Genomic DNA, 24897 nt, shown 5'->3' with positions numbered 1-24897 from the left:
AAACTCAAAGGAACTCATAGTATTTCATCGACGTCGCCAGTTATTGAGCGGAGTGTGTGTTTTTGTGCAGATTCCCGCGTTCGCGGCCTGGCTGCTTTTTGTTCCCCGCTCGGAGTCTGAGAAGCGCGTCTCCGCAACTCTCGTCGCTAGCAAAAAGCGAACGAGCCCGCCATAACGCGGGCTAACCGACGCAAAAACGTTGCGACATACGGATAGAATTAATGCGGCGACTCTTTAATTTTCTTCAAGAAAGCGCGGGAGGAAATGGTGTAATGAGTGTTGCCAGACGCAAAAACTATCTGTATAATGACGTTGCTCATTTATCCAGTTTTATATCTCTGTTCTTGTACGATGCGGCAAAAACGCGGAATTTTAAAAGTGAATGCCTACCACACGCAATTAGCGGTTACTTGTTACTTTAATTACAACGTTTACAATGTCAGATTTACATCATATAAAAACGTTTTGAGTATGTTTAGATTGAAGGAAAACGGTATTTAATATGTTTGAATTAGTCCTAGAAAATTCTAGCATTCGATGTTTTTGTACAATTTTAAGTCGGTAACCTAGTAAATAAGCAATAATTATGAGCCAATTATTATTTATCTGATGGGCAGGTGCTCATAACCACGTAGTGATTTATGTGAGTAGATATAATTATATAATATATTTATAAAAAAAAATCTCTAACACTAGCCAGTAGTTAATAGTTGATCCACCTTACTAAAAATACTTAAATGTTCATAAATAAATACTATAAACCAAGTATCTCACTTAAAAGTTACTTGACACATTATGCAAACAAAATATATAGATTTTTTTGTCTTCAAAAACTTCAAATTGTACGGAAAGTAAGTACTGTCTACTCTATGAAAGAAGTACGTCTCTCGCAGCTAGATTTACGGTATCAAGCATTTGCATTATGTTTCTATTGGCTACAAATACTTTTATTGTGTGATAATTGAAGCAGCCAAGTGGTTGAAAATTGGCCTATTGATCGAGGATCCCAGGTTCATTTTCCAGATTTTTAAAAGTTATGTGCTTATTATAAATTATGTATCACTTAAGGAATTACTTATCACAATGAGAAAATCTGCAAACCTATAAGATTTATAGCATACATGAAATAAAAAACTAGAGTCCGCCATCGAAATAGGATTAGGTTTACTTGCTCCATCTGGTTTTTCATCGAGAAAACTAATAATAGTTTTGTTTTGCGCCTGATAGATGTCACTGCTAGCGTTAGGCTATAAAAGTGTACAGCGCCATCTGTTTTCATATGTCAAAATAAAAACGTTTATATAAAATTCTGCAAGATGGCGCTGTATTGACGAAGCCAGACAACTAATTTAATACAAATTTTAAAGCGAAATGTTTTTAGTATTATTTATTTTTATTCAGTTTTATGTTTTATCATGATATTATAAGATAAATGATTTATTATTTTTGTATTGCTTAATGATTAGTACGATTATCCGAAAATAGACCAAATCAGCTATCATGGCAACATCGACAAGCCTTCAAATTTGAATTTTGTTTGAACGATTGAATTGTAACGTCCGTTAGCCAAACACTCAATCACTGAGTAAATTATTGCTATTTTTGTAATTATTGATGAGTTTTTACAAGATTGTGTGTTAAAAACAGTACAATTATCGTGGACAATTATTTTGTGATTTATTTTATGTGTGTTGTGCCGACATGGCTTCTGAAAAAGGATGCAGGAAGGACAAGAATCAAAACATCCAAGTTTTCGTGCGGCTGAGGTAACCGTTTGCTTTCAGATTACGAAATCACAAGCAATAAACGTAATTTAACACATAAAATAAACCTATTTAATCTATTTTCTATTATATGTAAACAGAATTCTTTCTAAGTTTAAGGTCTTTCTTGACAAACTTGATAAATTTGTCGTGGCGTTGTAGATTTGTTGTTGGAGATATCTAGTGCACCAAAAATGTAGTAATTTCGATGTAAGCCCCTAAGAAGTAACGCTAGATACCAGAATTAAAATATTAAGTATAAATTATTCAATTTAAAAACTTAAAATGATTACATTTAATTCAAACTATTATCTGAAATGCATCCTTGTTCAATTATACAATGAGTAGTCACATGAATAGGTATTTTAATAGACTATTTGTGACACCAATAACCTTCTAAAAGTATTCCTAATAGGAGTTCAACATTTTGTACTGAATGTTGTGTGTGAACCTAATGTTGTGATACACCTTTATGTATTAGAAATAATGATTGCTTCTTTGTACTATGTAGTTTATATAAATTGTTTATAATTTCAACTTTGTGACTCCTAAACTTAGGTATTATTTAGTCATAGAGGTTCAACTTTAAGACACACCTTATGACTCATAGCCATTTATCTGCTGTAGAGCTGTTGTGCTAATCTACATAAATTCTTTCACAACTTTTATAAGTGTTGATTAATAGGACTGTGGAACACACTTAAATTTAGAGTTTGAAAGGGTGGTGCCACTGCTGTTACTACTTATAGCACGAAATCAGTTTGTGGTTTGGTAGAAAGGTGTAGAAGTAGATGTTGGATAATTTATATTTGCCCAGCCCTATATTAACACACACACTACAGTTTTATGTACCATAAAATAAGTTTGCATAATTTTATATGATTAAACAAAATATTTTATACATGCAATTAAAATAATTATAGTTAAAAAAACTAAAAAACACGCTTTTATGATAAAATCAACTAAAAAGTAGACCTCACCCCTCATAACTGTACACACACACTACAGTTTTTTGGTCCTTCAAGCCTTGAAATACAGTTTTATGGTACATATTATGTACCATAAAACTTTTGTCGTCTATCAGCTGCAGTAACCACTTACCATCTTGGAATACTTACTCATCTACAACTTCAATCTTATAAAAAAATTGTTTCCAAAATGCTCACACAAATAACTATGATGTGTATTCGAAAAAAACCTTTTTTTAATTGCTGTATAAAATATTTTGTTTAATCATATAAAATTATGCAAACTTATTTTTCCTGCATTTCATATTGTGGTCTGTGCAATATGATTCATGTCCAGATAACATGTAGTTGACTTGGTTATATAGCCAATGGCTTACAGAAAATGCTCTTTGTGTTCTATGTGAAGTCTATTATTACTGCCGCAGATATATTTGCAATATATTACAATATTATGGACTCAATAAAACTAAACTTAACTCGGACACATAACACACCCTTTAAGTTGGTTTTAGCAAGTCATATTGTACATAGTTTTATATAATGAAGTTTTATAAGCATTATTTGCTTGTATACTTGCATGTATACCCAAGGAAGTATTAATATATAGATTTATGTAATCAGTCAAGTACATTATATATATCTGTAACCAATTGCTGATTTTTTTTTGTATTTAAATAATAATAATTAATACTTTAACTTTATAATAATTTTGTATATCAGTGATGACAAATGTATACAATTATATTGTTAAAATATGTTTCTTAAGCATTTCAAAAATAAATTTGATTTGATTTGGTTTGAAAAAAGTAAGATAATCTTAAATTTTTAATATATACATGACACATCCTAAGTCAAGGCAAATAAAAAGTATATAATTATTAATAGTTAATCTTAGATTATAAATATATTCCAGACCGCTAAACCAACGCGAGCGCGACATAAAGTCTCTGGGCGTGGTGGAAGTGGTGAACGGTCGCGAGGTGGTGGTCCGCCAGTCGCAGCAGACCTCGCACACCAAGCGGTTCACCTTCGACAGGGCCTTCCACCCAACTGCTAAGCAGGTAAGAGATATGACTATGATAATATGCAATTACATATTATTGTACATTACAGAAATTTTACTTCATTTTGTAGCTACCAGGTGTTTTGTTCATGGGGATTCGACTACCTATTTCAATGTTACAAAAAATTTGTAATTAAAAAAATATATACAAATTAAACAACACCTCATATTTGAAAATCCGTCAAGCCTATTGGGCTGGAGGGCTTGCCATAGATTGACACATTCATACATACTCGAAAAACATTATCCTCTGCAATCAGGTTAAAACAAAAGATTTTTACCTTAGTTCTACACCAAGGAAATGACCTATGCAACCCGCAACTTCGCACTGTCCCAAGCGAAATCGGGGGCTCTGGCTTAGCCGCCCGAGCCAAGAGGTAGAAAGCCTCTATAAAAATTCACCCGAATCCTACGATGGGAAACGTGTCAAAAGGATGAATGGCTGATGGGTTATCAGTCGCGAGCGCCAACCTCAATGGACCTGGCTCACATTGTTGTATAGTGCCTTCACATGGGAATGGGCGTCACCCTATGTGCGACCTGTTATAATCGACCCTACTCGTGGGAACAAAATGGATATGGATAATAATAATGAAAAACAAAAACCTCTCTCTTCTCAACCTAAAGAAACCCAAAGTAACACACTAACTCAACAGATTTTCCACAAATCATTCTTTATCAAGACTAGGACACAGTCACTGAGTAATCTGGATAACATCACGCCAGCCAATATGGACTTGGAAATCATTAAAACAGCTGACGGCGATCAATGGAAAACAGCGCCTGAAAGAAAAAGACAACGGGAAAGTCCTGAAGGAAATCAAGCCTTTAAACAAAAGAAACTTGACACTTACTGGCTAAGCCAACCAATACCAACCTCAAATAGGTTCTCCGACCTAAGCGTTGACACGCAAACAGAACAAACCACTGACACCGTTGAAAAACCTGCTAAAGCCCCACCCATATATGTTGATCGGGTCAGCATTATCCAACCACTGCTAAAAATGCTTGATGAGGTAGCAGCCGACAACTATGAAGTAAAAATTCTTCGTAACGACCAAGTTAGAATACAGCCCAAGTCTACTGAATCTTATATAAAAATAGTTAAAAATTTGCAAGAAAAAAACACAGAATTCTATACTTACAGACCCAAACAAGACCGCTGTTTCAAAGTAGTACTCAAAAACCTTCACCCCTCTACAGACACAGAAGAAATAAAAGCTGAATTAGAAATGCAAGGACATAAAGTTACTAACATCTGGAATGTCAAACAAAGAATTACAAAAAAATCACTACCGATGCACTTCATAGAAGTGGAATCAAATAACAATAATAAAGACATTTACAACATCAAAAGTCTTCTACACTGTAGAGTTACTTTCGAACCACCAAGACCTAAACGAGAAATTCCTCAATGTAGCAATTGCCAACAATATGGACACACAAAAAAATATTGTTATAGGCAGCCCAAATGTATAAAATGCGCGGGAGATCATGCATCTTCAAAATGCGAACGCAAAGAAAGATCAGACTCAGTAAAATGTATACTGTGTGATGGCAACCATCCAGCAAACTATAAGGGCTGCACAGTATACAAGGAGCTACAAAAAATCAAATACCCTACCCATCCAGCAAAACATCGTCAGAAAACGCGCCCCGTAAACCATTCAAACCACGCAGAAACTACCACTGGACAACAAGACCAACCACCATACAAGCAAGCATTAATATGCAATAAATCTCTACATCCACCGCTACCTACTAACAAACCAAACCCAAATGAAGCAATAGAAGTCAAAACCAACAACAATGACATGAAAGTAATCTTGAATACTATGTCACAACTAATGCAGCAATTAAGCACAATGACAAATCTCCTAATGGAAATCATGACCAAACTAACAAATTCAGTCCATTAAAAATAGCCCTTTGGAATGCAAATGGGCTCTCACAACATGTCCCAGAAGTGGAGACATTTCTGAAAATAAACAAAATTGACATCCTGCTAGTGTCAGAAACTCATTTCACAAATAAAAACTACCTCAAAATCAACAACTACAAATTCTACCAAACCATGCATCCAGACTGTACGGCACATGGAGGATCAGCGATTCTCATCAAGAGTAATATAAGACACCATGAGACCGAACCATTTAGAACTCCTAAGATACAAGCCACAAGCATTGTTGTTGAAGATTGGCGAGGACATTTGACTATCACCGCACTATATTCCCCTCCAAAACATGTGATCAAAAAAGAAGAATATATCGACTTCTTCAAAACCCTAGGACCAAGGTTTATAGCAGGTGGAGACTACAACTCCAAAAACTCTCTATGGGGCTCTCGCCTAACAACCCCCAAAGGACGGCAACTACAGGCCGCTATAAATGACCTACACCTGAACACAATATCGAATGGAGAACCAACTTACTGGCCCACCGACCCAAAAAAAGTCCCAGACTTGGTAGACTTTAGTGTTGTAAAGGGGATTCCTACTAATTGTTTCAAATGTACTTCCTTACAAGAGCTCTCATCTGATCATAGCGTAGTTCTGCTAGAGGTATCTCTGAAATATACACGCGTTAAACCCACAGTAAGGCTATATGACCGCAGGACTAATTGGGACAAGTTCCGCTCCATAGTGGAATCTAAGATTAATACCAACCTGTCTATTAAAACAGAAACTGACTTCATGGCAGCTGTTGAACATTTCAACGAATGCGTCCAAAATGCCGCTTGGGAGAGCACTCCAGCTATTAAGAAACACACAGAACCAGAATGCTCAAAGTCCATCCGTGAACTAGTAGCAGAAAAAAGACAGGCCCGTAAATTATGGCAAATAACCAGATACAACAGAGACAAAACACGATTGAACTACCTAACAACAAAACTTAAAAAACTTATTGCAACAGAAAGAAACGGAAATGTACAGAACCATCTACGTAATCTGGAAGCTACGGCTGCTAGTGACTATTCTCTTTGGAAAGCCACCCAGAGACTCAAAAGACCTACTGCTACCAATCCGCCGATACGCAGAAAAGACGGATCCTGGGCAAAAACCGACTTAGAGAAAGGGGAAGCCTTTGCCTCTCATCTAGCTGATGTCTTTGTACCAAACCCATCGGAAACCAATAGTGACGAAATCAGTGACTTTCTTGATCAACCTTACCAACTTGACCTGCCAATTGAAAAGATTAAGAAGTGTGAGGTGATAGAAACAATTAAAAACCTAAAACAGAATAAGGCCCCGGGATACGATCTAATTACTGCAAAGATACTGCGCGAACTACCCGAAATAGCAATACGCTTTCTGACGCTCCTATTCAACTGCATAATGACCAGAGGTATCTTCCCTCCGCAATGGAAAGTAGCTGAAATTAAAATGATTCTTAAACCTGGTAAAGCACCTGAAGATGCATCTTCCTACAGACCGATCAGCTTACTGCCTATCCTGTCAAAAGTAATGGAAATACTTTTTCTAAAGCGACTAAACACCGTAATCATACAAAATAAGATCATACCCGACCACCAATTTGGCTTCAGAAAAAAACATGGGACTATTGAACAGGTACATAGACTAGTAGAAGAAATACACAAGGGTTTCGAAAATAAGAAATATTGCTGTGCAGCATTTCTCGACATATCACAGGCCTTTGATAAAGTTTGGCACACAGGTTTATTGTACAAAATAAAAAAACACCTCCCAATAAACTATTACATTTCACTAAAATCGTATCTGTCTGACAGATTTTTTTACGTCAAACAGGGTGAACAAATATCCAAACTGCACAGAGCCCATGCGGGGGTACCACAAGGAAGTGTGCTTGGCCCCATCCTATACCTAATCTTCACTGCAGACTTACCAACAACAGATGGCGTCGTAATAGGTACTTTTGCCGATGACACCGCGGCCTTAACTGCCCATGATGAACCAGCACAAGCAAGTAACATGTTACAGCGCTCTCTAAACAGCATCACAGATTGGCTAACTACCTGGCGGATAAAAGCAAACGAAACAAAGTCAGTTCAGGTAACCTTTACAACGCGACGCGAAACGTGTCCCCCCGTGACCTTGGACTTTATCTTGATCGCCGTCTCACCTGGAGGAAACACATCTTCACCAAGCGAAAAGCACTGGGAATCCAATTGAGGAAAATGTATTGGATGCTTGGAAAAAAGTCACAACTGTTAATGGAAAAAAAACTCCTAATATACAAGTGTATCCTTAAACCAATCTGGACTTACGGAATCCAACTCTGGGGCACAGCCGCCAACTCCAACCTTGAAATACTCCAGAGGTTTCAGTCTAAAATGCTAAGGATCATTACAGACGCTCCATGGTTTATAACAAACCAACAATTACACCACGACCTTCAAATCAGAACAGTCCAAGAAGAGATCAAGCACTCAATGAAATCCTACAGGAATAGAATAGAAAACCATCCAAATAGACTGACTAAACACTTAATGAATAACACCTCAACATTCAAAAGGCTGAAAAGAAAGTCCCCTAGAGATTTGTAGGGAATGATAAACACAAGGGGCGTATGTCGCTGGACTGACTGCCCCCCAAGTCAAACATATAAATCCGTAACCCTATGCTGAATGTTCACAAGAAACAGATCGCATAAAGAACATAAGTAAAAAAAAAAAAAAAAAAAAAGTTCTACACCAAGATTCCCATAATATGCACACATATTCATAAAAATTGATGGATGTATTGTTTTAAATAAATTCATAAGATTAAGATTTCTATTTATTATTTGTTCAGGATGCAGTGGAAAAATCCCGGGCATGTAGGTTTCTTCACAGTATGGATAATATTGTGAAGAAACCTACATGCCCAGGGTTTTCACCTTCAAAGCAAAGAATTAATTTCTAATTTGCCTTACTTTAAAAATATCAGGTCCCTGAGATCCCTTATCTACATAACTAGACCATCATGTGTTATTTTATAATATTCCTACTCGCCAGATCTATATGATTTTATATGACTTGCTCTTTCTCTAATCTCCCTTCGTACCTTCCAGGTGGAAGTGTACCAAGAGGTGGTGAGTCCTCTGATTGAAGAGGTTCTCAATGGCTACAACTGTACTGTGTTTGCGTATGGGCAGACTGGCACCGGGAAGACCCACACTATGGTGGGGGAGAGCTCGTCCAGTGAGACTACTTGGCAGAATGTAAGTTTTGTTATTTTTTTGAAAATAAGAGATAATTGTGAAGTTGTCTTGATATTATGCAGCTACTACAGGAGTTGTAATTCCATGTTTAAGCAAGTAGGTATCAAATGATGATAACATTGATTAGAATCATCAATTGATTACATTGATTGACGATTGATCTACTTGTGTCTGACTACTCTTCAGAGGAGTCAATTCAATGTAATTTAAATTGATGAGGTAGTTACCTCAGTTACATCACTTACATCAGTTGATGTCCATGAGCAGTAGCAGCTCATCAAGTAGTATGTTTGTTCAGTCACTACTTTAATTTAGAAAAAAACCCATATATTACTACTTTTGATTCGTCAACACCTACACATTCTACTAATTGTCAATAACAATTACTCACCCGCATGTTCACATTTAGATAATTGTGTAAATTTCTTAATAATTACATGTGTATTAAAAAAATAAGACATTTAATATGTGGTTTTTAAATCCTCTCCTTATATTCTCAGGATCCTCTAGCGGGCATAATACCAAGAGCCTTAAGCCAGTTGTTTGATGAGCTCCGCATATCGAACACTGAGTACACGGTGCGCGTGTCCTACCTCGAGCTTTATAACGAGGAGCTGTTTGACCTGCTCTCCTCCTCGGAGGACAACTCTAAGCTGAGGATCTATGAAGATGTCACCCGCAAGGGGTCGAATATTGTCAACGGGCTGGAGGAGATTACTGTATGTATTGTTTATCACTTTATGAGAGCAATATGTGATTAGAATTAATTGTATCAGTTTAGTCAATACTTTGTGGAAACCATGATATAAAATCAGGAAAAAAATATTGTCGCAATAATCTGCTAGCAATATGTACTATGGTATATTATTTTATATTGTATGGTTTAAAATATATATCATCCTCCATATTGGTAACAGATTGTTGTGAAATAGGTTTAATCCTAAGTTTACAAAGTATGATCTTTTAATTAATTTATTTTAATTATGCATTAGATTCACTTAGTTAAATGAAGTCAAGTATTAAGAAAGATGTTGATTAGTTATGGGTATAAAAAATAAGTTTATATCAGTAAATAAATACAAATATAATGTTTTCCTATATTTTCAGGTATACAACAAAACGGAGGTATATAAAATTATGGCGCAAGGGCAGGAGAGAAAGAGGGTGGCATCTACCCTCATGAACGCACAATCCAGGTACTTGGCGCATTATAATTCATAGATTTATAAAATTGAAAACCTGAGACAGGTCATTTTAATAAATATTTACATACATAAAATAATACATATATATTAGCTTACATAACTGTAAGCAGATTTTGTTTCTTTATAACCTTTGCCTGTATCAAAAGTAGGAAAAATTTCCTCTCCCCTATTCTTTGGTAAAGTAGAATTAGACCCTATTACATTTTGCAAAAATATAGAGTAAAGTACTGTTTTTCCCCTCTTAGAGCTTACCTTATACTTATGGCACCCTAGATTACCAAATTGGAGCTAATACATGATTGACTCCAGAGTTGCGAATAAGAGCGTTGTAATTAATTTGTAACTTACTAACGTAATTCCTCCCCAGCCGCTCCCACACAGTCTTCACGATCGTGGTCCACATGAAGGAGAACAGTCCTGAAGGCGAGGAGTTGGTTAAGATCGGCAAACTGAACCTGGTGGACCTGGCCGGCTCGGAGAACATCAGTAAGGCGGGCTCCGACAACCCGGCCAAGCGCGAGCGGGCTCGCGAGTGTGTCAACATCAATCAATCGCTGCTGACTCTGGGTAGAGTCATCACGGCGTTGGTGGAACGACACCCTCACATACCCTACAGGTAACGTTTTGGCCGTTTCTATTGAGTCACATTTAAAGAATCACTTTAATTGACCTCTTGTCTATATGAAGATGTCTTACTAAGGAGGTTAATCTATGACCAAAAAAAAATTGTTGAAACAAATTTCTAATTTTGAGTACTGCTTTACTTGTACTGGTGGTAGTAACCATAACACGCGAACATTTAAATTTCCATGTAAACCAAGAATAGATGTGATAGTGGTGCCAGCGGTATGGTTAGATGATAAGAATATGTGTATGATGGTTTTAAATTTATTTAATGAGAAGCAGAGTTTCTTAACCACTAGGCTATCACTAATTACGTACTGCATATTTTCTATTTCAATATTATAACAAGAAATTGCACGACAAATTTACCAAAAAATTTTATTGTATTTTCACAGGGAGTCAAAACTCACTCGCATCCTCCAAGAGTCTCTCGGTGGTCGCACCAAGACCTCAATCATAGCGACCATATCCCCTGGCCACAAGGATCTAGAAGAGACAATGAGCACCCTGGAGTACGCTAATCGAGCCAAGAATATCCAAAATAAGCCAGAAGTCAACCAGAAGATGACCAAGAAGGCTATACTGAAGGAATATGCTGAGGAGATTGATAGGCTTAAGCGGGACTTGCAGGCTGCTAGGGATAAGAATGGTTAGTAATATTAAATAAGTACTTCAGCGAAAGATGTTCCTGCTAATTAGAAATCTTCAAGCGATTTTTGAAGTTTCTAAAGTGCTTTGTGCAAATAAAAAAAGAACCATGTATTTCAAAATTGGTGATGTATTGAAGTATTGATATTGTTAGTTAGATATGTTATGGTACCTAATTTCCTTTTCATATGTCTATTTGACTTATTATTATAATTACAATACCTTATAATATTGTTAAGTTTGTCTACATAAAAAATATTTGCTATGTGGCCTGAGATCCATTATATCTATTAGATGACCTATGTGGTGAAGCGGTCAGCATAACTGTCTGACACGCGGAGTCCTTGGTTCTAGTTTCCAGACCAAATAATAAATTTAGATTTCTGTTTTGGCTCTGGTTTTGCTTTGTTCTGGGTTTGCTTGCGCAATCGTGGTGTGCGTCAATGGAACCCACGGCATGAAAAGTTCTAGTATGTAGTCATGAGTATAAAAAAGCTGTAGATCTCAAAATAATTATGCCTAATACACTTTATTCCACAGGTGTCTACCTCGCCAACGAAACCTTCACCGAGATGACCTTAAAACAAGAGGAGCAACGTAAGGAGATCCAAGAGTTGCTACTCAAGAAGCGAGCTATGGAGGAGGAGCGAGATCGCATGGAGGCTGTGTTCGGGGAGCTCAACAGACAGCTCCAACAGCGGGACGAGCAGCTCAACAGCACGGTGCACAAGCTCAGCTCGACGGAGACTAAGCTGGCTAATACGAGCAATGTGAGGATTAACTTATGTTCTTGATTAGTTCAAAAAAGTCGTCACTATTGTTCAATCGTTCAAATAAATTTCATATCTGATATTATTATACATTATGAAACCTTTTTTAATTATTCTTTTAAATTCAATTGTTAATACAAAAGTAAAAACATAACATAACATAGGAATATTATTACAGATTTGTCTGCATGTAAGTCATTAATGTTTTGTATTAATTTATTAAGTAGGAATTGAGCCTAAAACTAAATCACAATCAACTATTATATAACCACTATGGTGTGACATATGATATAATAATAACATTTTTGATAACCAAATTGTGATATAACATTGTGTGCATATTCATACATACGCAATACTTCTGAAAACCTATTTTCCCTTCTGCCATGACGTATTAGTCGACATGTAAATCTATCTACATATAGCTTCATCAACTTAACTCTTCGCTCCCCAGATGTTGAAAACAACACAACTGCACTACGAGGAGACACGCTACCTGGTCTCTAAGCAACAGGAGACAGAGCAGCAGTTGGCAGCACAAGCGAAGGAACTGCTAGCTGCCGCCGACGCGGCCGCCACCGCCGCTAGTAAACTACACGACTCTGTGGATAAACGCAAGTGAGTCTACAACCTTTTATATGTATAATCCATATCTGTACATCGTATCCATCTCGTCATTGGATGCCTTAAAGTCCCTATTTGTCACTAAGAAAGCATTCTATTTAATACTTAGTGAATAGTTAAAATAATGTCCTAAATCTTTTTCAATTTGGGATGACAAAACTACTACTCACCCAATTTAGGACTGCAAAAACAAAAGTACGGAAAGCAGACGAATATGCTGTGCACTTAATCGTAAGGGTCTACGCCATATCCATGTAGATCTGTAATGAACCTCAAATAAAGATTAAAGTTCTGTTTGACGTCTAACAGGCGTAATATCCCTGGGGACTATAATGGAACGCCTTACATAAGTATATGCCTCGTACTACACCCTTCAAACCAAAAAGAAAGCTTACCCCTACTGTTAGAAGGCAAAAAATTGCTGTTGCGGTCATTATTCCTGAGTCAAATCACGAATGGTTCTACCACCTTAAAAACTGTAAGGGAACGTACCCATACTACGTGACCTATTTTTTAATATTTTTCGAGATTTCTCTCGATTAATTTGACTACGTGACAAAAATCTAAGCCCCCCAAGCTCCTGTGATTTAGCGTAACATTTTAAAGACTTCCCCCCCCCCCCCCCCCCCTAAATGGGTCACATAGTATGGGTACGTTCCCTAACTCAGCCTCAACTACAAAAAATCTAATTTGTAATGTAAACACCAGGTGTGGTGGCATTATGGCCATAATTAGATTTGGTTAGATTGGTGGTGATCACAGTTCAACTCTACAACTGTTAAACTATTTACATGAATCTGTTTCCAGGAGTATAGAGTCAACGAACTTAGAAATAACGAAGACCTACAGAGACATTGCGGCCCAGCATCGCGACAACATCACCACCGGCCTCGACAACTACGTGAGCGCTCTCACCAGCTCCATTGGTGGCATACAGACTGCACTCGGTGAGTTGATATCATCATCAACCCATTACTGTACCACTGCTGGGCACGGGTCTTCTCTCATAGTGAGAAGGATTAGGCCATAGTCCACCGCGCTGGCAAAGTTGGTAGACTTCACATACATTTGAGATTTTTTTTTATAAATCTCTCAGATATGCAGGTTTCCTCACGATGTTTTCATTCACCAATTAATTTAAAATATGCACATAACTTTGAAAAATCAGAGATGCGTGCCTGGAATTTGAACCTCGGACCAAATAAAGGCCGAGTTTCTTAGCCACTAAGCTATCACTGCTGATATATGAGAGTTGATATGTAGAATTTAAGTTTTGATGAGAATTTAAAAAAAATCATTATATAAGAATTTTGAGCATATTAATTGCTTGTTTCTCGTATTTTGTAATTTTTTAACAATTATATTTGAACTGAATAAAATTTATTTGAACTTAAAACAATTAAATTTGTCCAACAGTATCTTTGCTTAGCAATTAAAATGAAACATTAAAGCTGAGTGAAGACCTTTTCGGTCAGAAGTTTTTGTATGCAATTTTATATCTATGTTTCTTGTATATTTTTTGCCGAATAAATTATTTTCTTTCTTTCTTTCTTTCTTCTTAAATAGGGATTTAAAAAAACGATTGAAATCACTACCACTATTTGACTTATGCTGAGTTCGAATTTAGACTTTAGTAAATAGAGCATTTTTAGTATTTGATATCATTATTATTATTTTGATATCATTTGAAAGGCTAAAAGTCTAACACGCAAAGAAGCCCCTTTGCCTATAAAACTTTAAGGCTCTTCAGTGACGATAGTTATTCAATTCATTTCTTTTATTTCAGAAAGTTTCACAGTGAACAGTACTCAGAGTTACGCTGAAAACAAACAGATACTTGACCAGTTAGCGCAAGCAGCAATGGATATGATGAACAAGGTAAACATCCTTAATTAATTTGTTATAGTTCGCGTAAAACTGCTAGTTTGCTCTGAATATAGAACTGAATCGCATCGCCATAGCAAATTTACTTAATTTACACTTACAAACACACTTAATTTGCTTTTAATGTGTAGCTTGTAGCATTTAAGTAGGTGGATTACTCAGGTGAGAAGCAGTCTTTGACAGTGTCTAACAAATATCGAAATAATTATGACAAAATAAGTGTTTTATATAATGACATACTATTAAGAGGTGTTTTATAAATTTATCCATTTGTAGTAGTCTGAAAGGTCAAATTTTGTCTTTAGTAGGTAAAAGAGTGGATAGATTGACTATTAATAATGAGAGTAATTATAATAGTATTAATAATAGAGAATGAGAGTAATCAAGTTAGTATTAAAATCATGTTACAGCAAGTTTCGAACCTGTCAGTTGTTATAGTCCGCGTAAAACTGTTAGTCCGCTCTGAATATAGAAATGAATCGCGTCGCCATAGCAAATTTTATGACTACATCTGCTCGCAACAACTTCAAAGCGGATTAGCAGTTTAATTTTAAAGTGCTTATTGAAAGAGTAATAATTTAGTTTTTTACTAAAATAAATTTTACTCATCCCAGATGTCAGCACTAAAGGCCGAAGCGTACAACAACATCTCGTCGCAAGCACAACAACAACAATCTGACATACACACAGCAATGCAATCGCGCAGCAACAGTATAGAGGAGGCACTAAACAAGTTCTCTAACTGTGTTGTGGCGTGCTTACAACGGAGCGGGGATATTGATGTGTGCGCTGATTTGGCGGGATTTTTGGATCAATGGGTAAGTGGTAAATAGGACAAAGTTTTACGCAAAATTTAGATAATGGACAAGCACAAACGAATAAGCGAATACGTATGTAGATAACTTGTTTGCTTGTCTGTTGTTCATGACGAATAGATATTTTGACACGAATCAAATGATTACATGTTTATATTCCTGTTCTACTTGAATATTCGTCAAAGTTTGGCGAGTTTATCGGTGGATTGATCGTGAGTACCTAAATGTTGAATTAGAGTTGAAGATTTACTGGTAGGTATAGATTATATTCAGTCAAACTAAATTCATGTTTTTATTCAACCTAGCTTTTGGTATAGTTTTGTTGCAATTAATCATATGAAATACGCTTCTATATGGTTAAATAACACAGTATAATATAGACATCTTATTTATAAATTGACGAAAAGGATAGAATTTGTGAAGATATTATAATTATTATCAAGAGTAATAAGTTGATTCATTATATCTATTCGAAAATTTTCCTTTCCTTAACCCTGTATTTCTTCCCCATTATATTCTCCTAGTAGACATTATATGTATTCCAATATCATACTGTGATTGCATTTCAGCGTACCACAGTATCATCGAAGCTGTGTACTCTCCGCGCGGCACACGAGGCGTTCCGACAGCGTATGGAGGGAGGAATCGCCCAGCACGCTCTGACAGCACAAAGGCAGTGTGACGTCAGACGTGGCCACTACGCACAGCACTGTGCTGATGTTAGAGAGAAGATTGATGTGAGTATCATACTTATGAACGACACTTGTAAAGTATTACGACCTACGTAGCGGAGCGGTCACCATACAGGTCTGACGCGCAGAGTCCCGGGTTCGACCGACGGTCAAACAGATATCTAAATGATGAATTTAAATTTCTGTTTTATTTTTTTATAATAGGAGTAGCAGACGAGCATCCTGCCACCTGATGGTAAGTGGCTCCTGCCGACCATGGACATCTGTAATCAACCCCAGATAGGATAGATATTCCTACCTGAGGTCGGCCACAGACCGGCGCCGCTACCCCCGAGGACTAAGCTGGAACGCCTCGGAAAAGTCTGCCTCCCTTACCACACCCTTCAAAACGGAACACAGCAGCGCCTAACACTGTTGTTATAAGGCAGAAATGTGTGTCTATAGCACCCACGATACAGGGAATCCTAGTGGGAGTGAGAGGCTTTGGGGAAGTAGGCGATTTTTATCTTTATTGTCCTGACTTAGGCCATGAATGCATTTGCGAAGCTCTAGAATTAGTGATAGCTATTTTCTACTCGACAAAGTCTTGTTTTAATAATAAACAATAATTCCTATTAATGAAATTTGCAAATTGACTCACACACATATGAAAACAATAGGTATAAATTAATTTTTTTTGCCCTAAGTATGGAAACACTCTTTTTTTTCTCATGTCATTTCATGTCATGTGAACTATTTTAATGATGTCAAATAACTTTACAGTCAATAATCGCCGACAAAGAAGACACAGACAGGCGCCTCGCGCAGCAAATAGAAGAAGTCGAAGCAGAAAGAACAGAAACAGAGAGAAGATTAGAAGAATGGATCGCAGAGGAAAGGAGAATACTAGAAGAACGCATAGAACGACACGTGACCACCGAACGGAGACTTCTAGAAGATAAGCTAAGAAGACGATTAGAGAACATAGAATCACAGAGAGTGTTGTTTGAAGAGAGAACGAATAAGCAGTTGGAGTGGTTGAACTCTTTGTTGAGAGAGAATGAGAACAGCACAGAAGTAGCGGCGGAAGACTTGAAGCAGAATATAAAAGAAGCAGAGGATAATCTACAGGATGTTAATACGTTTGTGGTGGAGTGTGAAAGAGGTAGGCAATATTATTGACAATTATTTATTTGTAACTACAATATAGTTTGAATTAAAATAATACTTCGTGGCTCGTATGCGGCAACACGTTAAGCCGCCCATTTTTTTGGTCTTATAATAGTTTAATTATATAGGAATGGCAAATGATCATGCATTCCACCTGATGGTATGTGGGTACTGCTACCAATGGGCATCTGTAATCAAACCCAGATAAACTCTTAATTAGAGTCTTACCTGAGGTCGGCCACAGTCGTGCTACTCCTGAAGTCTAATCTGGAATGCCTCGGAAAATTATTTCTTCCTTACCATACCCTCCATACCATAACACAGCAGCGCTTAAAACTACTGTTATCAGGCAGAAGGGTGTGGCGATGGTGCGTCCGGAGTCAAACCACAGAGACTTGTGCCTTATAACCGTATTTATTATTGACCTAGGCTGTATTTGGCATAGGCATCAAAAACGATTTAATAACAGATGGACTGCCCATTTTTAGTTTCTAGTTATATATTAATATATTATAATCGAAGGTGGTAGAACCATTTGTGGTTCGACTCCGGCGGTACCACCGCCACACCTATTTCTGCCTTATAACAGCAGTGTTAGACGCTGCTGTGTTCCGGTTTGAAGGGTGTGGTAAGAGAGACGTACTTTTCCGAGGCGTTCCAGCTTAGTCCTCAGGGGTAGTGGTGCATCTGTAGCCGACCTCAGGTAGGAATATGTAATCCTATCTGGGGTTGATTACAGATGTCCATTTGCGGCAGTAGCCACTTAGCATCAGGTGGACTGCATGCTCGTCTGCTACTCCTATATTATAAAAAAAAAATGTGAGCCGTCACGGGACGCCTGGCAGATGTGAAACATCGACATTATTTTGTAAAAGTAATATGCAGAAAAGTACATATTGTGATAGGAACTAAATACGCCACGCCAGAAATCGGTTTTACGTGCGGCTATAGATGTTTCACATCAAAATAAAAATAAAAATAAATTATAATGTTTTCAGGTAGCAACGCAATTACTAGTGACGTGGAAGCGCTCAGTGAGAACGCGCTCAAAGTAGTAGAAAATGTTAAGACACATCTCTTGAATGAACTTCAGCAGAGTCAGTGTTATGTGCAAGTGAGTCTTTTATAACATATCACATTTGTATAAATAATAATTTTATAGTTATTCTATAATTTAACAGTTTGTGAGGAAAATCAATATCTTTTTACTACAATAAACGTTAAAAAGGCATTTGAAAACACCGTTTTATAAAGTTATAGAATTTTTTACATATTTTTGACCTTCTAATTCACTTTTATGTATACTATAAACTAATATTATAAAGAGGAAAACTTTGTTTGTTTCTTTGATTGTGATAAATAGGCTCAAAAACTTCTGGACCGATTCTAAAAATTCTTTCACCATTCGAAAGCTACATTATCCACGAGTAATATAGGCTATATTTTATATGAAATATATTTGATAGATAGTTTTTGAACCGGTACAAATTTTTGCCGGGTCAGCTAGTGGCTTATATATAGCAAGAGAGCTGTTAAAAATATTTTTTTGAGTTTCGAATCCCGCTCCATTTAAAATAGCTTATATTTGTAAAAAATAAATTTAAAAAATCTAATATATATATATATTAATATCGCAATCAATATTTTACAGGAGGAGAGTCAAAAACTAATAATGACAAACGACGAGTCAATGAAACAAGTGACGGACAGCACGGACAGAATGATCGGCGCCATCGTACAGAACTGCCAGAGAACTGTGGACATCGTTGTGAATCATGTTAATGTAAGTATGATATGATTAAAAGTGGTAGAACCCTTTGTGGTTCGACTCCGGCGGCACCACCGCCACATCTATATCTGCCTAATAACAGCAGTGTTAAGCGCTGCTGTGTTCTGGTTTAAAGGGTGTGGTAAAGAAGACATACTCTACCGAGGCGTTCCAGCTTAGTCCACATCGGTATCGGCGTATCTGTGTACTTTATGTAGGAAACTAATCTTATCTGGGGTTGATTAAAAGTGACCATGGGCGGCAGTAGCCACTTACCACCTGGTGGACTGCAGGCTCGTCTGCTACTCCTATATTATAGAAAAGTATCTTTTTATTTATGAAATAAAAAGAAAACTTAAATAGAATAATATTATCAAATACTTAAATATAGAGATGTGTAATCGTTATTTTTAATAATTAGTATTTGTGGTAAAAGTAAAATGAAATGATGCCAAAACGAAATTTTAAACGGTCATTTACCATAGTAAAATAGACAGTTTAGAAATAAGTTTATAATGTAAATTTAAGAAATGGAAAAGAAACAATATGTGTAATTGAAGTATGGTGTCCAATCTACAATTTAACGTTTTTGTTAGCTATCTATAACGCAAGTTAAAATATGTTTTTTATTACAATATTGGACTTTTTGAAAAAACAAAACGTATTTAATTTCTTGCGCCTTTCTTTAATTTAGCGGTCAAAACATTGCAGCGACGTCCACGACTTTTTTTATTCTATCACAACTAACCTTAACTTAACCTTAACTCATCCTTTCGTGACTTTTCTTGTTTACAGGAAAACAGCACATCATCAATCCATCAGCTATCATCCCTATCATCCACGACATCTGCCCTGGCGGCATCAGCCAGCTCCCACCAGAACACCCAGACCCAGAGCCTGGGCGCGGTACAGAGGGACTTAGAGCAGCTGTACGCCGGAGTGCGGCAGGAGGTGGGGCGCCTCGCTGAGATAGAGGGGCAGTGCTTGAATAAGGAGTATGCTGTGTATTCTCCTTCTGGTGAGTTTTCAACATCAATCTTTTAGTGTGCAACTGCAGAGCTCTTTTCGAGTAAAAACAGACTGCTATCCTAATACATCTTACTGTCCTAACTGGGCACATGTCCTCTTTAGAGTAAAAAGAGATCCCATTACTATGCCAAGGGGGCATAGGTCTCCTCTCAGAGTAAAACAGGACTCCTCTATTGTCCCACTGCTGGGCATGGATCCCTTTTAATAGTAAGAAGATAAAGAATCTCACGGCTTTGGCCAAATTCATAGTTAATAGACTGAATTACTATAGATTTTTATACAAAATTTATGAATTGGTTGTATCCAACTTCTGTCCTGACGCTACTCAAATTTACTCTGTTCTTTTTATTATTTAATAGCCTCGATCTTGTTTATATAAAATCATCAAATTTTCTACGTGGTAATTCGGATCACTGAGGTAATATTAGTATTTAATTATTACACTTTTTATTTCAGGTCAAACCCCAGTGCGGTGTTCGTACCGCTACCCGCGGGTGCTGGCCGCCACCTCGCCGCACGAGCGGGTACTGGCTCGATACCGGGCGCTGAGGCAGAACAGTTCTGACGATGTGAGTATGAATATTTACATTTTAAAATTGTTCGCCATATATATTTCTGATACTCATGGAGGTCTGTAACCAACCCCAGATAACATTAGTTTCCAATTGTGGTCAGCCACATATGCGCCGCATCCTCTGAAGACTAAGCTAGAAGCCTCGGTAAATATACCACACTCTTCAAACCGGTACAGATCAGCACTTAACACTGTTGTTATTATGCAGGAATAGGTGTGTGTGTGTAGCGGTGTTGTCGCCAGAGTCGAATTACATTTTATGATATTAAAGACGCTTGACAACACACACTAGATAGAACTCCCTGTGTTCTAGGAGCCATGGGCACACAAAATCGAATATACAATATATAAATAATTTAGATTTTTCTTCTAGGTCTAGGTAACCTTAGCCAGGTCTAGGTATGATTACCGATCCACCACGCCTATTATTAACGTTATTATATACTGAATCTTTGTAAAAAGTTTAATCACGCTCAAAACAATAACTTAATCATCTTCAAATCTACCCCCAGGACTGCATAGTAGTGGAGGCGGAAGGAGAGTCCCGAGCTAGTGATACAGACTCCTCAGCATCAGACGACTCCGCTGTGGCCTTCGCAGCTCCATCACCACCCAGCGGTCCTACAACCCTGGACAAGATGCCCATAACCAAGTGTACCTCCGAGACCGATATATATGTGAGACGGGTGAGTTTAAGCATATATTTCTAATCAATTTTGTACAATTAATATATAAAAAAATCCAACAAAGTTCCTTACAATCAAGTATAAGAAAGCTAAGCTGTTCGTAGCTGAGTATTTCCTTTTGAACATTATTTAGCTTGTTAGAATAAAAAAATAATTGTTTGATGATAGTAATTAGTATGATTACCATACTTTATTTGAAATAATCATAAAATGTAAAACCTTAATTGGCTGTTAGTAGATTAAGCATGAAGATTGTACAATACTTTAAGAGCTGTGGATTTTGTTAATAAATAAAATAAAAAAAATAAAATAAAATACTGTTCAAATCAGTAATGAGATTGAAGTGACAAGGGAGAATGGAATCCACCTAATGGTAAGTGATTACTGCCGCCCAGGAACATCTGTACTCATCACCGATATCAGTGGAAGGGTGTTGATACTGACTAAGTTTGGGATTAAACCCTTTCTACCAAAAGGAAAACCTAAAAAAAGTGCTAGATATAGATGTAACCTTCCCAATCGAAGTACATTTTCAGTTGAGGTCACATTCCGATTCGGTAGTAGTATGAGACCGGTCTGACGCGCAAAGGGTCCCGGGTTCGATCCCCGGCCAGACAGATATCTAAATGATGAATTTAGATTTCTGTTTCTGGGTCTGGGTGTTTGTGTATTTGTCTATGTGTGTGTCCATGGCACCCACGACACAGGGAATCCTAGTGTGGGGCTGTGAGTGTAGAAAGCGTTTATTTATTTATTATTATTTATTTATTATTATGAGAAAAAATATTGTAACTTAAATTTGTAAACACCTCCACAAGCTTATGCAAAATAAATATATTTCATTTCATGTCAAATCCTTTTATTATTAAAATATGATAATTGTGCCTTCGTAAGCAAACCAAAAAAGATTCTACCATCTTCAAACCACCTTTTACGATTCCAGCGTCAACAGGAGCAGTCTGGCAAGGAGAACGCCAACCGTTCCATGTCGTTCAAGAAGCCGTCAAAACTCCCGGCACCGGCGTCACACAAAAAACCACTCATAGAAAGAAATGACAACTGACCCAAACCAAAATGGGTTATAAGTAATTTTTAATTTTACTAGAATTTTTAGTGTCAATGGTTTTGACTTACGGGGACCTCTAGGCCTATAAGCCTAAGGCCTACATGAAATAACAACTTGATTCAGTTTCGAATAATATATTTCGGAACATAGGATTTTAAATTTACTCAATTACGCCTGTTAGGTATTTTGATAGGCGAAATATGTCAAATTTGGTAGGCAATGATTGGATAGATTGGTTATTACTAATGGCATGAATCTGTTAAACAATTATTAAGACTATATCCATGAAAAAATGTCAGAAAAAAACATTATGTTATGTCAGGCTTAGATACTCGCAGAGTGCACATGAATATGCTCGAATATGTGTGTAAATAACCTAGTCGTTTGTTTTCGGTACTCGCGACGATGCTCGTCCATTCTCCACGAATGTAATTTTTTAGCACGAATCTATGTTGAACTAGTTTTTGCCCGCGGCTTCGCCCGCGTTTAAAAGAAAATAATTTGACGTACTTAACATACATAAAACTGAAAATTCGTACCTTCGTTAAATTTGTAACTTTGCTTGATCAAATGCGTTAACGATTCAATCCTTAGTAATATTGATTAAAATAATCGAATTTTTGGTCCAAAAGATCGATTCTCCGATTAATCGATCTTAGATCGCAATCCCTAGTTCCCGTGGGATTTCTGGGATAAAAACTATCCTAGGACAGGATATTCTCGGGTCTCAGACTATCTTTGTACAAAATTTCTTTAAAATCGGTTCAGTGGTTCAGGCGTGAAGAAGAGACAAACAGACAGACAGACAGAGATACTTTCGGATTTATAATATTAGTAAGGATTATACAAAATATCAACTTTAGTTCCCAAATAGTAAATTTTGGAGCAACGTAACTAATTTTTTACTTTAGTCTGCTAACTATTAAAAATGTAATACACATGTGAACTGTAAGCATTCGTATCCCTCCCTCGTTGCTGTAATATAAGTCTTTATCTATTATAATCTGTTACCCACCAAAAAGCTTTTTACTTATCAGAAATACACATCGACATCTTCCAATTCAAGTTATCTAAATTTAATTTCAAAATATCCTTTTATTTCTTTATCGTATTTTTTACAAAAATTGATCACACGAAATATTCATAAGTATTGATGATTGGTATGTTTCACCCAGAGATTAGTAAAGATCACTCACTCCTAACAAGAAAATGTACCCAGTTTTGAGAATTGAAATAGTTGCGTTAAAAAGTTTTACCACGTCTCCGTGCTAAAATATTTGAAATAATTATTTATTTATTATGTAAATTACGCAGTATTAGTTATTTATTCGTAATTTTTCTCTAAAAATGTTTTTATTTGTCAAGAATTAAAAAAAAAGAAATTACTAATAAGCCGTTTGTGGTTTCATTCAATTTCAAGGCGGCGAAGTATCTTTACTAATCTATGGTTTCACCAAATAACATTTTGTACACCATTATAGTTCTCCGTTTGTAGCACTTTTAGTTCGGACGGTTTAAAAAACACAAATCATTTTTTTATAAGTTGAAAAAAAATATATAATTTATTTCTAAAACGCACACTACTTCGAAATAGAAGCACCTAAATATAGTTTTTAAAAGTATTATAAGAAAAATAGATGTAATTAATTGGATAAAAAGATGCATGTTTTAAATTAACTTTATAAGGCGGTTTATACATTTGTTTACATTATATAGTAAATAGTAGTTTTACAATACCGTGTGCAAACCGCCTATATTATAATTATTATTATTCGTTTCTTGCTCTAACAGTAAGGCATGTATGGTATGAGTCAACTAATTTCTTTGTTTTAATATAAAATATCGTAATTCTGGTGACGTATGCTGTCAAAACTAGTAATCTACGGGCGTAGCGTGGGTTCGCACCGCCCGGGTAGATCGCCATCCCTAGTTCCCGTGGGATTTCCGGGATAAAAAAACTACCCTATGTCCTTTCTCGGGTCTCAGACTATTTTTGTACAAAATTTTATTAAAATCGGTTCAGTGGTTTAGGCGTGAAGAAAAGACAACCAGACAGACAGACAGAGTTACTTTCGGATTTATAACAATAGTAGGGATAGTAAAGATTACGAGTAAATAAAGGTATAAAAACTTAATAATCTCTGAAATGTGGAAAGGACCACATCTTGCAATTTGTCGGCGAAAATAATTCGTTCTAAATAAAATTTTGCCGACCCTGAAGACTAAACATGCCCGTCGGCGCACAAAGCGCTTTTTAAAACTCGCTATATAAAATACGTATTATATACGAACATTTGACTTTCCGCCCAGGTGCGCTACGTCTCCTATTACATTGGACAACTAAGCAATTTTAACAACGTCCGCGCCAAACTGCTAGTCTGCTCCGATT

At 36.6% G+C, this 24897-nt stretch overlaps 1 protein-coding gene across 1 annotated transcript; it reads left to right on the top strand.

Moving 5' to 3' along the window:
- Window positions 1–1537: 1537 nt before the first annotated feature.
- Window positions 1538–24383, top strand: Klp61F (Kinesin-like protein at 61F). Its single transcript, XM_073077001.1, has 20 exons — window positions 1538–1766; window positions 3645–3792; window positions 8825–8974; window positions 9475–9693; window positions 10082–10170; window positions 10547–10795; window positions 11199–11452; window positions 11992–12221; window positions 12676–12839; window positions 13653–13792; window positions 14632–14723; window positions 15344–15547; window positions 16114–16281; window positions 16999–17380; window positions 18384–18499; window positions 19037–19168; window positions 19949–20171; window positions 20639–20751; window positions 21269–21442; window positions 22386–24383. Exons 1-20 carry the CDS (start codon window positions 1702–1704, stop codon window positions 22503–22505), a joined length of 3432 nt encoding a protein of 1143 aa, XP_072933102.1. The 5' UTR covers window positions 1538–1701; the 3' UTR covers window positions 22506–24383.
- Window positions 24384–24897: the final 514 nt, after the last annotated feature.

Source organism: Epargyreus clarus, unplaced genomic scaffold (assembly GCF_041222505.1).
Source record: "Epargyreus clarus isolate Ecla_fem2 unplaced genomic scaffold, WU_Ecla_fem_2.2 ptg000010l, whole genome shotgun sequence".
NCBI lineage: Eukaryota > Metazoa > Arthropoda > Insecta > Lepidoptera > Hesperiidae > Epargyreus > Epargyreus clarus.
This window is presented reverse-complemented; position numbering and strand designations above follow the sequence as displayed.

Coding starts and splice junctions, on each gene's coding strand:
- Klp61F (XM_073077001.1), top strand. CDS start 1,702: ATGGCTTCTGAAAAAGGATGCAGGAAGGACAAGAATCAAAACATCCAA. Junction 1,767..3,644: donor CAAGTTTTCGTGCGGCTGAG/GTAACCGTTTGC, acceptor AATATATTCCAG/ACCGCTAAACCAACGCGAGC. Junction 20,752..21,268: donor GGCAGAACAGTTCTGACGAT/GTGAGTATGAAT, acceptor ATCTACCCCCAG/GACTGCATAGTAGTGGAGGC.